This window comes from Lepus europaeus, chromosome 3, assembly GCF_033115175.1.
Source record: "Lepus europaeus isolate LE1 chromosome 3, mLepTim1.pri, whole genome shotgun sequence".
NCBI classification, from domain to species: domain Eukaryota; kingdom Metazoa; phylum Chordata; class Mammalia; order Lagomorpha; family Leporidae; genus Lepus; species Lepus europaeus.
This window is the reverse complement of record NC_084829.1, coordinates 36,116,840-36,131,663: the sequence shown is the minus strand read 5'-3', so window position 1 is coordinate 36,131,663 and position 14,824 is coordinate 36,116,840. Positions and strand designations below refer to the sequence as shown.

Below are 14,824 nucleotides of genomic sequence, written 5' to 3'. Positions count from 1 at the left end.
AGTGTAGAGAGCTAATGAATGTTTTTGAGCAAAGAAGGCACCTACAGTAGTGTTTTGGAAAGAGTGATTATGGAGGCCGGAGCTGTGGCGTAGCAGGTAAAGCCACCACCTGCAGTGCTGGCATCCCAAACGGTTGCTGGTTTGTGTCCTTGCTGCTCCACTTTTGATCCAGCTCCCTGCTAATATGCCTGGGAAAGCAGCAGAGGATGGCCCAAGTGCTTGGGCCCCTGCACCCACGTGGGAGACCCGGGAGAAGCTCTTGGCTCCTGGCTTCTGCCTGGCCCAGTGCTGGCTGTTTTAGCCTTCTGGGGAGAGAATCAGCCGAAGGAAAATACCTCTCTCTCGCTCTCTCTCTTTTTATTTATATATATACACACATACATATATATAAATATATATATAAATACATATATATATATAAAGTGTCTATGCCAAGTTCCTCCGGGACCCTGAGTCCAAGACCCCTGTATATATCAGATAGACCAAGGAGTAAAGGAAAAAAAGCATGACTACCAAGTGGGCATTTGACCAGTGGTTAGGACACTGCCTGGGATGCCTGCTTCCCACATCTCAGTGCCTGGTTTGAGTCCTGGCTACCCTACTTCCGATCAGCTTCCTGCTAATGTCCACCTGGAGAGGAAGCAGATGGCTCCAGTGCCTGGGTCCTTGCCACACCCTGGGATACCTGGATGCATTCCAGGCTCCTGGCTTCAGCCTGGCGCAGCTCCGGCTGTTTTAGGAGTTTGGGGAGTGAACCAGCAGATGGAAGATCTTTCTGTCTCTGTATTTGTCTTTCTACCTTTCAAATAAAATAAAAATATATTTTTTTAAGTATGACCATTTCATTCAGCTTCTATCTCTCTGATCCTGTGTGCAAGGAGATTAGGAGCAAGACAGGAGAGAGATCTGGATCTGAGCCTGGGCCCAGCAGCTCCCCACTGTCACTGAGCAAGTCCCTCCGGCTCTCTGAGCCTCAGCTTCTGCTCCCGTGGACTGGAGATGAGCGGATCTCTACCCAGCCTACCTCATCGGACGCCTGTGAGAATCAGAAGAGATAAAGCCGCACTCATGCACAAACTGAGCACCAACCAAGTGTCAAGTTCTCGACGCTGGGGAGACAGACATGCAGCACAAGTGTTCGGAAACGGGACGCCGGGTGACCGGTTACTGAGAGCTCACTGTAGGCAAGCTCTTTCCACCTGTCACCGAATTCAGTCCGCAGCACACCATTGCCAGCTCGGACCTAGTATCAGACCTGTTTTTAACATGAGAGCAGAGGCTCGAGAGGCTAGGCACCTCACCCACGGCCATTCGGCTCCCCAGGGCTCAAGGCTGACAGCTCCAACCCTGCCGCCTCTGGCACACAGGCCCACCCGTCCTTTGTCTGGTAGCTCCTTTTCCTGGTGGCCTGTCCCTGGTGTTCTGCCCTGGAAGCTCTCACTCAGCTCTCAAATTCCAGCTGAGGCTTCGGGAAGCTCCCAGGATCCCTGATTGAGCCCCTGCTCCCCACAACCCCTATGGCACCAGGATGCTCTCGCCGGGCTCCAAGCCTTTGCAAAAGTGAGTGCCCCTGCAGCGAACACATTTAAGCAGACACTCTCTAAATAGGCCATATGCAGATGCACCTGCCAATCACAAACACCAGGGAACTTCAAAAAGATTGTGGAATTAGAATAACTGAAGCATAGGTTGTCCGTAAGAGGCACTTCCTCCAACTTTTTTGAAGTCTCCCGCGGTATTAGTCAATCCTCCTTATTTTTTTGTGAGAAATAAATACAAGATCCTGTCTCCTATTTTTTTTTTTTTTTTCTCCCAGGCCTCGTTGACCGCTGATGGATTAGGAGTGGGCCCTTGCGTGCGACCCCAGGCTTTGGAAGGCGGCTGGAGCTGGTCCCACCCTCCCTTTGGCTGCCAGGGTCTGGGTACGCTGCAGTTCAGCCTGGCCCCGCGGGGAGAGGGGGGGCAGGCGCTGAGCCGGGATTAGCTCGGGGCCGCTGGGTGGCCAGAGCCGCGGTGCCACAGGCGGGCACGATGCCGCTGCAGGACGAGACCCTGCGGGAGGTGTGGGCCTCGGACAGGTGGGAGCCCCCCCATGCCCGGCCCCGCGGAGCCCGGGTGCGGGGCTGGGGGCGAGCCGGGAGCAAGACAGGCCGCTTCCTTTCTCCCCGCAGCGGGCACGAGGAGGAGGAAGGTCCCGGTCCCCAGGCTGAGCGGCGTCCGCAGCAGGTTCGCCACCCTTTGGGAGGGGCAGAAGGAGTCCCCGCCGCTGTCGGGTCGCGCAGGGCGGAGGTCCCAGGTGGAGCGGGAGTTGCACGTTGGAAGGTTCTGGGGGGAGGCGGTGTTCGGAGGCGTGGGGTTTGGGGGCGTTGGGACACGGTGCGGGGAGCGGCGGTGCCTGGGAGGCGTCATCCTTCCCCACCCCGAGAAGGGGCTGCAGGTCCCCTCCGGATAATCCGCGGTTATTTCTGGCGGCTCAAGGGATTAGAGGGTGTCCGGCAGCCCTCGGAGCCGCCCCCACTTTCCTCCCTGACCCCCCCCCCCAACTCCGCAGCGATCCGCCCCGGGGCAGAAGTTGAGGAAGAAGAGGACCGAGGCGCCCGGGTCCCCCAGCGCCCCGGGATCCAAGCCCCGTAGACCCGGAGGTGGGCGGGAGTGGGGTGGGGACCCCGAGGGAGGAGCCGAGGGCGCGCCCCGGGGCTGCGGGAGGGGCAGGGCGCTGCGTCCCGGGCCCGGGAAGCTGGGGGGCCCTCCTGAACCCCACGTTTCGGCTCAGCGGGGCGGAGGGGGCGGCCACGGGAGGAGAGCGCCCCCGACCCGGCCCAGGCCGGAGCGCCACAGCCGAGCGTCTATGCCAAGTTCCTCCGGGACCCTGAGGCCAAGAAGCGGGACCCCCGGGAAACCTTCCTGGTAGCCCGCGCCCCAGGCGCCGCCGCCGATGGTGAGAGACGGAGCGCCTTGGGGAAAGGGGCTGAGCGGAGAGGAGGGGCTCAGGGCTGGCAGAGAGGCGGACCCCTACGCGAACTGCCCGCCTCCGGCCTAGCCTTGGAGCCAGGGCCTGTGCCACGGTTAGCAGATCGGTGCTCTTGTCCACTTTCCTCCGTTTTACAGATAGGGAAACTGAGGCACAGAGCGTTCGGGACGGAGGAGGGCAGGGGAAATGGGAGTGGGGGCAGCGAGAGGGGCGGAGTGTAAGGGGGGACGCGGCAGGTAGAGGGGTGAGGACTAGAAAACAGGTTTCATCTGTTGCGACCCCCTCTCCCCACAAGCCCAGCCCCTAACCGTGTGGTTCCAGGGAGGTGCCAGTACTCCCCCACCTGGCTCCAGCAGGCAGGCTCCTTCCCGGGTAGCGATCTGCAGGGACTGGGCTCCCCGGAGAAAGGGACCACCCTAGCGCCTGCTGTGAGAGGTTTCTACCTACAGAAGAGGAGGAGGAGGAGGAGGAAGATGAGGAGGAGGAGGAGAAAGAGCAAATCCTTGGGCCTCCCAAGAAGCCTCCGAAAGAGAAGCCTTCTGCGGCCGCCAAGGAGAAGAGAGCCAAGGCCCAGGGTAGGCGGGCTGGGTGTGGGCACGGCACGGCGGGGACACAGCCCCTGACTTTGGTGCATCATGGATGCCCAGGAGCAGTGGCCTCCTGAGGGCCTCCAGCAGGGAGAGGTGGAGAGACAGGGACAGAGGCAGAGAGACTGAGTTCTACCCTCCATCCACTTTTTCACTCCCCAGATGCCCACAACAGCTGGGGCAGGGGCAGGCCAAAGCCAGGAACCCAGAACTATATCCTGGTCTCCCACATGGGTGGTAGGGACCCAAGCACTTGAGCCGCCACCTGCTGCCTCCCAGGAGGTGGAGTATCCCAGCTTCAAGCAGGCACTCTGATTTGGGATGCAGGCATCCCCAAGCGGTGGCTTAATCATCGTGCCAAATACCGGCTCCCAACCAGGAGGTCCCTAACCCCAGGCAGTCCTTGAAGACAAAGACCAGTGTGTGCTCTATCCCATCCCTGCCTTTGTGCTCTGTAAGCACAAACTCCTTCCAGAGCTCCCACATGGGGTGGCAGGGACCCAAGTGCTTGGGCCGTCATCTGCTGCCTCCCAGGTGCGTTTTCAGGGAGCTGGATGGGAAGAGAGGCAGGACTGAACCCCAGGCACTCCCAAATGGAAGCAGCAGCTTACCCGACCGTGCTACCATGCCTGTCCCTGGTTGACTTAATGTGAATGTCGGTTATGATTTTAATAAAAGTATCAAAGTGATTACAATAAAAAGAAATCAGTGGATAACTACAATGAAGCTTCCCCCAGCCAGCACTTCACCCACCAGGCACCCCCAGTCTGGTCTGAATGTGCACAGACCCCCAGAACCTTGGGCCTCTGGTGGAGGGAGAGCAGTCTCTGTAGCAGGTATCTTGTAGGAGGTGGGGCGGGAAGCAGGACCCATCCTCATTTGCTCATTCAGTTGCTCCTGGTTAAGCTCCTGGTTGGCCCAGTGCTTTTTTTTTTTTTTTTTTTGGACTTGGGAAAAAGTGGACACGAGCAGAAGGCAGGCTGAGGGCCCTTGGCAGCCATTCAGGCTCCCTGGGGGTGGGGGTGGGGGTGCATTGGAAAACAGACTGCACAGGCTCCTTGTCTCCCTCCACCCCATCTTCTGTGTCCAGGGGACCTGGGCAGCCCAGAGCTGGCAACAAAGAAGAAACCTCTCCGCACTAAGAAGAAGGAGGCCGCAGCTGGGGAGGGGACCAGGGTGAGGAAGGCAAAGAAGAAAGGTGAGCCGTGCCTGGAGGAGCAGGGCCCTGGGACGTGGCGGGGACTGTGACCTTTCTCGCCTACACCTGCAGGGCCCGGTGAGGCCGAGCAGGACCCCCCTGAGAGCCCGGCCACAGTGAGGAAGAAGAGCCCGGCAGCCTTGTTTCTCGTTGGGGAAGGCGGTCCCACCGAGAAAGCTTCAAAGAAGAAAGGTGAGCACTGTGCCATCCGGAGATGGGGCTGGGGTCCTGGGGTGCTGGGCACTCCTGCCTCCACCCTGGGGTGCCCTACAGGAGATGCACACGTCGACAGCTGTGTGACCCTGGCAGGTGTGCAGCCATCCTAAGGCTCTGACCGGAGTAACGGGGGACTACGGCGAGGGTCTGCATGAGATTTGGGGCTCACGGCCTTGTTTCCCCTGCACGCCCAGGTACACCCAAGGGCCCAGAAGAGGAGAGGAAGGAGGAAGACAGTGAGGAGGAGGCGGCAGCAGCTGTAGCAACCAAGAACAGCAACCAGAAGGGCAAAGCAAAGGGAAAAGGCAAAAAGGTTAGGTCCCAGGGCGAGGCCTGAGGTCCCGGAGGGAGCAGTGGCAGGGACCTGGGGTCACCTTGGCTCCCCTCTGCAGCAGGTTACAAGGACAAAGCCCCAGCCTTAGGAGAACAGGAGAGGCCCTGGTGGGATCACCAGTTTAGGTCTGGCCCACTCATCTGATATCTGAGGTCTCCCCACTGCAGCATAACCATCAGACATAGCCGGAGAGGTCCCTATCAGTCCCACGTGAAGAGATAGGGCAGTGGCACAGGCAGGTGGAGGCACAGGTGTGTGCAGCTCTGGACACAATGACTGGTGGTCAGCTCTGCCCGGGAAAACCTTTCTATGTTACTGCCCTGAGCTCCCAACCCAAGACCGCCCACCCACCCAGCACCCAAACAATCCAACAATGACTGTCAGGGCCTTCCAGCCTCCACCTGAGAGCCCACTGGGCACTCCCGAGGGTCAGAGGAGACTGAAAGCTTGGGAATATGGCCCCAGCCCGCATCTCCAAGGTGCAGGGCCCAGGTCTCGGCTCTGTGGGTTTATTAGTCTGCGCAGGAGTGGCCAGGTCTTCGGGGACCAATTCCCAGTAACCAAGATCACCAGGTGCTGATGTATAAACGGAAAGTCCAGTTTATGACCTCCCCAGAGGGGGAATGTGACTGCAGGGCCGCCTCCAGACCCACAGGCCCTGAAACTCACAGCTGCCGGAGCTCTGGGCTAAGTCCCGGCTGTCTTCAGTCACATTCCAAACATATCTGTGTGTTTCCCAAGTTTCTTCTGGAGCAAGCCGGGGTGGAGAAGAGATGGTCACTCGCCCCCAGGGCCCCTGCCCGCACCCCAGGGCTGTCTGTGTTTCGCAAATAGCATCTGATTCTCAAAAGACCCAGCCCAGGTTGCAGTGCGCACCGTCCCCTGTGGGGAGAGCTAGGCTGAGAATCCATGGGGCATCCCTGTGTGGTTAGCGGAAGGTTCTTTCTGAGCCAAGTGAGTATTTATTTGGCCATATATCGGCCAGGCACTGCTGTATAACAAAGCACCCCCAGACTCAGCGGCTTAGCAGGGCAGCTCGGCCCCGGTGGTCCCGGGAGGTGGTGGCCAAGGGGTCAGCAGAGCTGCAGTGGCTCTGGGCATGACTGGAAATGAAGGGGGCGCTTTGCTGTCTCGGTTGCTGGCTATGACTCCCTCCCACCGCTGGGCATGACAGCCAACGTCTCCTGGAACCCAAGAGACAGAGCCAGAGGAGCCGAAGTGTCTTTTACCACCACCACCCAGCCTTGGACGTGACCCTCCCCCACATTGCTTCTTCCAACCCTGATAGCCTGTGCAGGCGGGCGCCTCTCAGGGGCCACTGGGGCCTTCTGGGAGGCTGGCCACCACGTTCACTGAGGGCGTGCTGTGTCAAGAATCCTAGTAGGCAATACTTGCATGGGCTTGCCCTGCGCTGGGGACACAGCCGTGTCCTCGGGAGGGAGGCTGTCTTAGGCTGGACTGCACCTCTCCCCAAGCTGCTTCACTTCTCTGAGCCTCAGCGTCCCCGTCTGAGCAGTGGGGGACAACCGCCTCCGCGGGTTGTTGAGAGGATGAAATGAGTTCGGATTTGGAAAGTGCTTAGAACTACACGGCGCACTGCTGGAGTTTACGGGGTGCGGAAATCCACGGGGGCCTGTCCCAGGTGTCCACCCTCCCCATACCCACTTCTCAGATGAGAAAAAAGTGAGTCACAGCATGGTTAAGACAGAAACAGGACCCTCTGTGGCGGGCCCTGGACTGGAATCCAGACTGGCTCCAGAGCTTGGACCCTTGCCCACGAGCTAAACAAAATAACAAAGTTTCAGGGAGCCCCCAGGAGGGGGCCTGCTGGGCCGCTGGGAAAAGTAGGGGGCAGGGGACCGGTGGTCCGGCCCAACTTGTGCCCATCCCGACCCCCCTACCCCCCCACCCTCTCACCCCGCGGGCGCGTGCCCGGGGCCTGCTGGGGTTGGGGTTGGGGGCGGAGCTGCAGGCTGAGGCACCCTCTGTCCCACGCAGAAGGAGGAGAGGGCCCCGTCTCCCCCCGTGGAGGTGGACGACCCCCAGGAGTTCGTGCTGCGGCCTGCCCCCCAGGGCCGGACCGTGCGCTGCCGGCTGACCCGAGACAAGAAGGGCATGGACCGGGGCATGTACCCCTCCTACTTCCTGCACCTGGACGCCGAGAAGAAGGTAGGCAGAGAGGTGAACAGGGCAGTGCGGCTGCCAGGCCGGGCTGAGCTAGCGCCACCCTGCCCTCTGCCCCATTGCCTGGCCCCTTCCCCTACCCCGTCTCCCACCTGCCTCCCCTCTCTCCAGGTGTTCCTCTTGGCTGGCCGGAAGCGGAAGCGGAGCAAGACGGCCAACTACCTCATCTCCAGTGACCCCACCAATCTGTCTCGAGGAGGGGAGAATTTCATCGGGAAGCTGAGGTGGGGCTGGGCATGGGGCGCGGTCAGCAAGGGGGCCACGACTCGCGTGCTCTGTGCCGCCAAGCCCGCCCACCGCGTGGGATGCTCTGCGCATCCCAGGCCCAGGGCTCACGCTTTGATATGCCCAGTTCCTGCGGGGGACCTTGTTAAAATGGCTCAGTGGGTCTGGGGCGGCACCTCGGGAGGCTCACCAGCTGCGGGGCGGGGCTTAAGCTCCATCCATGAGGGCAGGGGCCACACCTGTCTCCGTTGAGGTTGAATTCCTAGCGCCTAGCACACAGTAGGTACTCAGTAAACGCGGCACAGCTGTGCTGTGTCTGCTCTGCTTGTCACCCAGGCCTCAGAGGTGCAGACAGAGCTGGCTCCCAGCCAGGTCTTTATTTCACGCTTGCGTTTAACAAAAGTCAGGGCATGACTGTGTGTCAGGGAACTTGCAGAACAACTTTTTTTTAGTTTGAAAGGCTGAGTGGCCCAGAGAAAGAGACAGAGGGAGAAAGATATCTTCCATCTGCTGGTGCACTTCTCAAATGCCCAAAACAGCTGGGGGCTGGGCCAGGCCGAAGCCAGGAGCCCAAGAACTGCATCTGGTCTCCCATATGGGCGACAGGGGCCAAGCACTTGGGCCATCTGCTACTGCCTCCCAGGGTGCACATTAGCAGGGAGCTGGATCAGAAGTGGAGTGGCTGGGACTCTTACTGGCACTCTGATGTGGCTTGTGGGCGCCCCGAGGCAGCGGCTTAACCACTGCACCACAACGCCCACCCCTACTTCCAAATGTTAGCCCATGCAATCCTCTTGGCAGCCAAATGAGGGAAATACTGTTGCTGCGCCCAATTTACAGATGGGGCAGTCAAGGCTCAGTTTGAGTAACCTGTTGAAGGTTACACAGCTAGTAAAACATGGAGTGCTGCCCGGTCTGATAGCTGTAGCTTTTTTTTTATTATTTTTATTTTTTATTTTTATTTTTTTTGACAGGCAGAGTAGACAGAGAGAGAGAGACAGAGAGAAAGGTCTTCCTTTTTGCTGTTGGTTCACCCTCCAATGGCTGCACCATGCTGATCCAAAGGCAGGAGCCAGGTGCTTATCCTGGTCTCCCATGTGAGTGCAGGGCCCAAGGACTTGGGCCATCCTCCACTGCACTCCCGGGCCATAGCAGAGAGCTGGCCTGGAAGAGGAGCAACCGGGACAGAATCCGGCGCCCTGACCGGAACTAGCACCTAGTGTGCCGGCGCCGCTAGGCGGAGGATTAGCCTGTTGAGCCACGGCGCTGGCTTTAGCTATAGCTTCTAAACAGACCTCCCCATGCAGCCTGGGGTAGGAGACATTAATCGCTCAGGTCTAAGACACCGTTGACACAGGAGTTGTCAGAGCTGCCTAGCTTGGAGGGTCTTGGGGCCCCCAGCTCCCCGCCTCTGCTTGCAGGTCCAACCTCCTGGGGAACCGCTTTACCGTCTTTGACAACGGGCAGAACCCGCAGCGTGGAGGCAGCGGCGCGGATGTGGGCAGCCTTCGGCAGGAGCTGGCGGCCGTGATCTACGTGAGAACCCCGCCTGCTCCCACCCCCACCACGCTGCTCCCCGCACACGGAGGGGAGGGCTGACCTAACACACACCTCCCTTCCAGGAAACCAACGTGCTGGGATTCCGCGGTCCCCGGCGCATGACCGTCATCATTCCAGGCATGAGCGCGGACAACGAGAGGGTCCCCATCCGGCCCCGAAATGTGAGCCCCGCACCCGAGGGCCCTGTCTGCTGCGAGACCCACTGGTGGGGGGGCGGGGAGGCAGAAGGGTGGGGGCTCCTCTCACCCCCGTCCCACCCCCAGCACCCCCACCCCTGCAAGTATTATGCCAGGCACCTGAGACCTGCCACGTTGCAGCTGGAATTCTAGTGGCAGATGACAGAGCAGGCAAATACCACGATGACTGAGGCAGGTAGGGAGCAGGTTAGAAAGGAAGAAAAAGGTGAACAGGAGGACAGTGGCAAGTGTGTGGAGTGTTCAGTATCAAACAGGGCGGTCAGGTGGGTCTCGCAGACAAGGCGGGGGTTGCACAGGGTCTTGGAGAGGAGGGAGTGAGCCTGCAGGTATCTGGGGGCTGAGTGTCCAGGCAGTGTCCAGCCACTGCAAAGGCCCTGAGACAGAGTGGGGTGGCTGGTGGGCTTGAGGAACTAGGTGGCCAGGGCGGCTGGAGGGAGGTACACAGGGAAAGGGGAGGCCGGGGGCAGATACGGCCTCATGCCCAACTGGTTTTCACTCGCAGAACAATGAGAGCAGGATTCTGAGTGAGGGAGTGGTGTGAAGTGTCTGTAAAGGCAAAGGTTGCGCGTGTCTGGTGCAGGGGGAGATGGGGAGTGGCCCCACCGTGCCGTGGCCTCCCCCGTGCCAGTCCTGCGCCCTGCTCTCCAGCAGGCCCAGGAGTTCAGAGATGGGGTAACGTGCTCACAGGAGACTGATGTCACTTTACTCATTTAAAATGAAAAATAATACGCCTGTCAGCTGACCACACATCTTTCCCACTGGAAAGTCACACCATCGGCAGTCAGAGGCCAGGCTGACCTGTGGGGCGCCAGCCCTGGGAGGGTTTGCTTAGCCTGTGGGTCCCTCAGTTGCTCCTTCCATGCCTGGAATAAACACACAACCCCCTGGACCCAGCACTGCCTGCCCGTTTGGGCGCGGTAAGAAGTGTCCGTGCTGCTTTGGGTCCTGTCTTCAGCCCATGGTGCGTTTATTCCATGGACTCTGTGTCAGGCACCGGAGAGCAACAGAGCAGTTAGCAAAAGAACGCCTTGATAGGCACCACGCACCAGGAACTGGCCCAAAAAACACTCCATGTGCTGTTTACTTACACGGTCCTCACAACACCCCACTGTGAGGGAAACTGAGGCACGGATACATGAGTAAAATACCGATCCTGCTCTCAGAGTGTCTCATTGTGTCCACTGCAGTGCAGTGGGAGGAGTGGGAAGCCCGAGCCTTCTGGAAGCTCAAGGCTGATGGGTCAGGAAGCCTTGGAGGGGGTGACCTTGAGAGCTCCCCGCTCAGCCATGAATGTGAACAGGGAACAGGAAAGTCGGCAGGGAAACAGCTCCAGACGCGGCCCCTGTCTTTTAGAAGCTCTTCCCCGTGGACATTTTCCTTTAATGATTGCTTACCTGTCCGTCTCCCCAAGCTCAACTGTCAGTGTCTCCTAGCTCTAGAATGTCTGGCACATTCTTGAAACCAGACGCCAGCCAGTGGCTGCTTCCTGTACTCATGGGTACCTATAGCGCAATGGGTTGGACAGACAAATATTAAGCACCAAGTATTACTCTAGCACCTGGAAGATATCAGTGAACAAAACAAAGATCTGCCCTCTTCTTAAAAATTTTTAAAGGTGTATTTATTTATTTGAAAGGCAGAGAAACAGAGACAGATTTTCCATCTGCTGGCTCATTTCCCAAATGCCAGCAACAGCCAGGGCTGGGCCAGACTGAGCCAGGCGTCAGGAACTCCATCCGGGTCTCCCATGTGGGTGGCAGGGTGTCAAGGACTTGGGCCATCTTCTGCTGCCTTCCCAGGTACATTAGCAGGGAGCCAAGCCATAGCTCTGATATGGGATGCTGGTGTTGCAGGCAGCAGCTTAACCCGCTGCAGCACGACCCCAGCCCCGTGGATTTGGCCTCTGGAAGCCGGCGTTTTAGTGGAAGGAGACAGTAGAGAGAAACTGTGTCTGATGCCCCTTTCCATTTTCCAGCCTTCCACCTTGGCATCCCACAAAGCCCCCTTCTCACAGACGTGTGCCCTGCCTCCGGCCAATGCCCAAGCCTGCTCTTAGGGTACCCTTGATGGACATCCAGACCCAGGCTGTCTGGCTGCATACACATGCCAGGGCGTGCACAGGTGCCCAGTCCTCTTCTGTGTTCAGTCCTGAGCCATCCAGGCCACTTCTAACTGTCTTCTCCCTCTTTATCTCCGGGGGCCGCAGGCCAGTGACGGGCTGCTGGTACGTTGGCAGAACAAGACATTGGAGAGCCTCATTGAGCTCCATAACAAGCCACCTATCTGGAATGAAGACAGTGGCTCCTACACCCTCAACTTCCAAGGCCGGGTCACCCAGGCCTCGGTCAAGAACTTCCAAATTGTCCACGCTGATGACCGTAAGTACCTGAGGGCCCAGCCCAGGCCTTTCCCCATTCTGTCTCTCTCCCTTCCCCTCTTTCTTTTTCTTTATTATTTTTTTTAAAGATTTTTATTTATTTATTTGAGAAGTAGAGTTACAGACAGAGGGAGACAGAGAAGTCTTCCATCTGCTGGTTCACTCCCCAGAATGGCCACAATGGCCAGACCTGAACCGATCCGGAGCCAGGACCCAGAAGCTTCCTCCAGGTTTCTTACGTGGGTGCAGGGGCCCAAGCACTTGGGCTATCCTCCATTGCTTTCCCAGGCCATCCCAGAGAGCTGGATGGGAAGAGGAACAGCTGGGTCTCGAACCGGCGCCCGTGCGGCACCGCAGGTGGAGGCTTAGCCTAAGCCACAATGCTGCCTACCTCCTTTCTCTTTCACGTCCCATAGCTTGGCCCTAGCCTCTGGGTCACTTCCTCCTCCCTGGCTGTGACACTGCTCCCAGGAGCCTCAGATATCCCAAGCAGATGTCCTGGGACTCATGGTTCCAGGTTCTGGTTCTGCCACTGGCCAGAGCCATGGGTTGCACACTGGAACACTCTGGGTGAGACTGTGTGGCAATGTGTTGAGCAGCTGGAGTTTGAAAGCCAGAGAGCCCAGGCCCTTTGTGGTCAAAGAAAGAGCTGAGGCTCCCAGGGGGGTACCCTATGCCCAAAATCTCAGCTCCCCCAGGCAGTTACCCTGGCCCTCAAAATGTCATTTACAGAACATGCAGAGTGCTTTCGGCATGCCAGGCACTGTTCTCAGGATTTTACAGATACTGAATCTTAATTCAACAACTCTGTGAGAGGTTACTATTACTTCACTTCCCATCCTGCCCTCTGCTTAGCTCTTGGCTTTGGCCTGGCCCAGCCCTGGCCGTTGTGGCCCCTTATAGAGTGAACCAGTGGATGGAAGATCTCTTTCCCTCCCCTTTTCTCTCTGTAACTCTGGTTTTCAAATAAATAAATAAATAAATAAATCTTTTTTTTTTTTTTAATGGCTGTAGCAGGGATTTTTTTTTTTTTTAAAGATGTATTTATCTGAGGGGTTGGTGTTGTAGTGTAGCAGGTAAAGCTGCTGCCTGCAATGCTGGCATCCCCTATGGATGCCTGGCTGCTCCACTCCTTTCCAGATCCCTAATAATGGTCTGGGAAAAGCAGCAGAAGATGGCCCGAGTACTTGGGCCCTTGCACCCACATGGGAGACCTGGACAAAGCTCCTGGCTTCAAGCTGGCCCAGCACTGGCCATTGTGGCTATTTGGAAAGTGAACCAGCTGATGGAAGATCTCTGTCTCTCCTCCTCTCTGTAACTCTGTAACTTATTTATTTGAAAGGAAGAGTGACACAATGAGAGAGAGAGAGAGGGGGACAGAGAAATCTTCCATCTGCTGGTTCATGCCCCAAATGACCACAATGGGCAGCACTGGGCGGGGCTGAAGCTGGGAGTCTGGAACTCCATCCGGGTCTCCCACGTGGGTGACAGGCACTCAGATACTTGGGTCATCAGCTCTGCCTTGCCAGCTGCATTGGCAGGAAGCTGGACCAAAAGTGGAGTGGCCGGGACTCAAACCTGCACTCCGACATGGGAAAGGGGTGTCCCAAGCTGCAGCTTAACCCGCTGTACCACAAGGCTGGCCCTGTAGCAAGGAATATTAATCCAGCATTTCTGAGGGCTTACTCTAAGTCTTTTCCCAAATGAGGTCAAAGGACTACCCTCAAGGAGTTCGGGAAACAAGATGTACTGGGAACAACGCTAAGCAAAAATGTCCCTGTTGCAATTCTGGAGGAGAGGTCCCCTCTGGGGTGAGAGTTTGGGACTCCACCTTCTCAGGGTTGGGACCACACAGCCCCTCCGCCACTGCACCCCAGGGACGTGCCCCTACTGTCACCTGCCCAGTGAGCTGGGGGCTGACTGCTCTAGATCACTTTTTGGGTTTGGGGTTGTTGTATTGTCAGCAGCTTCTGACCTGATGGAAGCTGGGGGAGGTGTTGAGATTGGGGCCGGGAACCTGGCCGTGAGAAAGGATGAGGATGAGTGGGGTCACTGGCAGAGGTCAGGAAGGGGGCAGGAGGTGAGCCCAGCATCTCAGGTGGGGCTTGGGGGCTGGGATGGGAAAAGGAGAACAGCAGGTTGGAAAGGCGGGGTTCTGGGATTGGCTAAATTTGACAAGGTACTACAGTACTGGATGAAGTGCCTGCTAGAGACATGGCCCTGGGCCGCCACCGATAAGGTCCCTGCCCTTGGGGGTGTATAGCATGACAAGCCCTAAAGCTACAGGTGGGGCTGGTTGGGTGAGATAAGAAGGGGGGATGGGTGGAGGGGCAGTAGGGAGATGGAGACTGAGGCTTAGGGGTCCAATGCAAAGAGGGGAGATCTCCCCCCCGCACCTGAGGGCGCTGTCTGCCAGGATCCTGGTCAAGGGAGTCTCACTCGCTCTCCGCTTGGTGTCTTCAGCCGACTACATCGTGCTGCAGTTCGGCCGCGTGGCGGAGGACGCCTTCACCTTAGACTACCGGTACCCACTGTGCGCCCTGCAGGCCTTCGCCATCGCCCTCTCCAGTTTCGACGGCAAGCTGGCTTGCGAGTGACCCCCAGCCAGCAGCCAGAGACTCCCACCGGGTCCCTCCACGGGAGCCCCAGCGGGCGACTCCCCCCTTCCCCACACACACACCCAGTCGGAGGCTGACTCCTCACTGCCTCTCGGTGACTTCCGTCCTCTCCCCAATCTGGCACAGTCCCGGCAGGAGGGGCTCCGGCGGCCGGTGGACCAAGAGGAAGAACATCTGGGTTCGGAGCGGCACATCTGTAGCGGAGTCGGCCCGCGCCGCGCCCGCCCCGCGCCCCAGTCACTTCCTGTCGGGAGCAGTAGTTGGTGTTGTCTTAACCTCCTCCCCCTACACTGGGGCAGCGCGAGGCCGGGGAGCCGGGGCGCGTGGGTGACGGGGGCTAGGACCAGACGCCCACAT

The 14,824-nt window shown here is 58.4% G+C and overlaps 1 protein-coding gene across 1 annotated transcript; it reads left to right on the top strand.

Annotated features, from left to right (window-relative positions):
• The first annotated feature begins 2,031 nt into the window (after positions 1-2,031).
• Positions 2,032-14,446, top strand: TULP1 (TUB like protein 1). The gene is made up of 14 exons (XM_062187180.1): positions 2,032-2,078; positions 2,172-2,226; positions 2,552-2,642; positions 2,774-2,938; positions 3,421-3,561; positions 4,649-4,756; positions 4,829-4,948; positions 5,167-5,285; positions 7,305-7,475; positions 7,602-7,714; positions 9,137-9,251; positions 9,338-9,436; positions 11,679-11,850; positions 14,313-14,446. Exons 1-14 carry the CDS (start codon positions 2,032-2,034, stop codon positions 14,444-14,446), a joined length of 1,650 nt encoding a protein of 549 aa, XP_062043164.1.
• Positions 14,447-14,824: the final 378 nt, after the last annotated feature.

Bases quoted from the DNA above. Each gene is read 5' to 3' on its own strand.
- TULP1 (XM_062187180.1), top strand. From the start codon at position 2,032: ATGCCGCTGCAGGACGAGACCCTGCGGGAGGTGTGGGCCTCGGACAG. The intron at 3,562-4,648 runs GTGGGCACGGCA...TTCTGTGTCCAG, and splicing joins CCAGGGTAGGCGGGCTGGGT to GGGACCTGGGCAGCCCAGAG. The intron at 7,476-7,601 runs GTAGGCAGAGAG...CCCTCTCTCCAG, and splicing joins ACCTGGACGCCGAGAAGAAG to GTGTTCCTCTTGGCTGGCCG.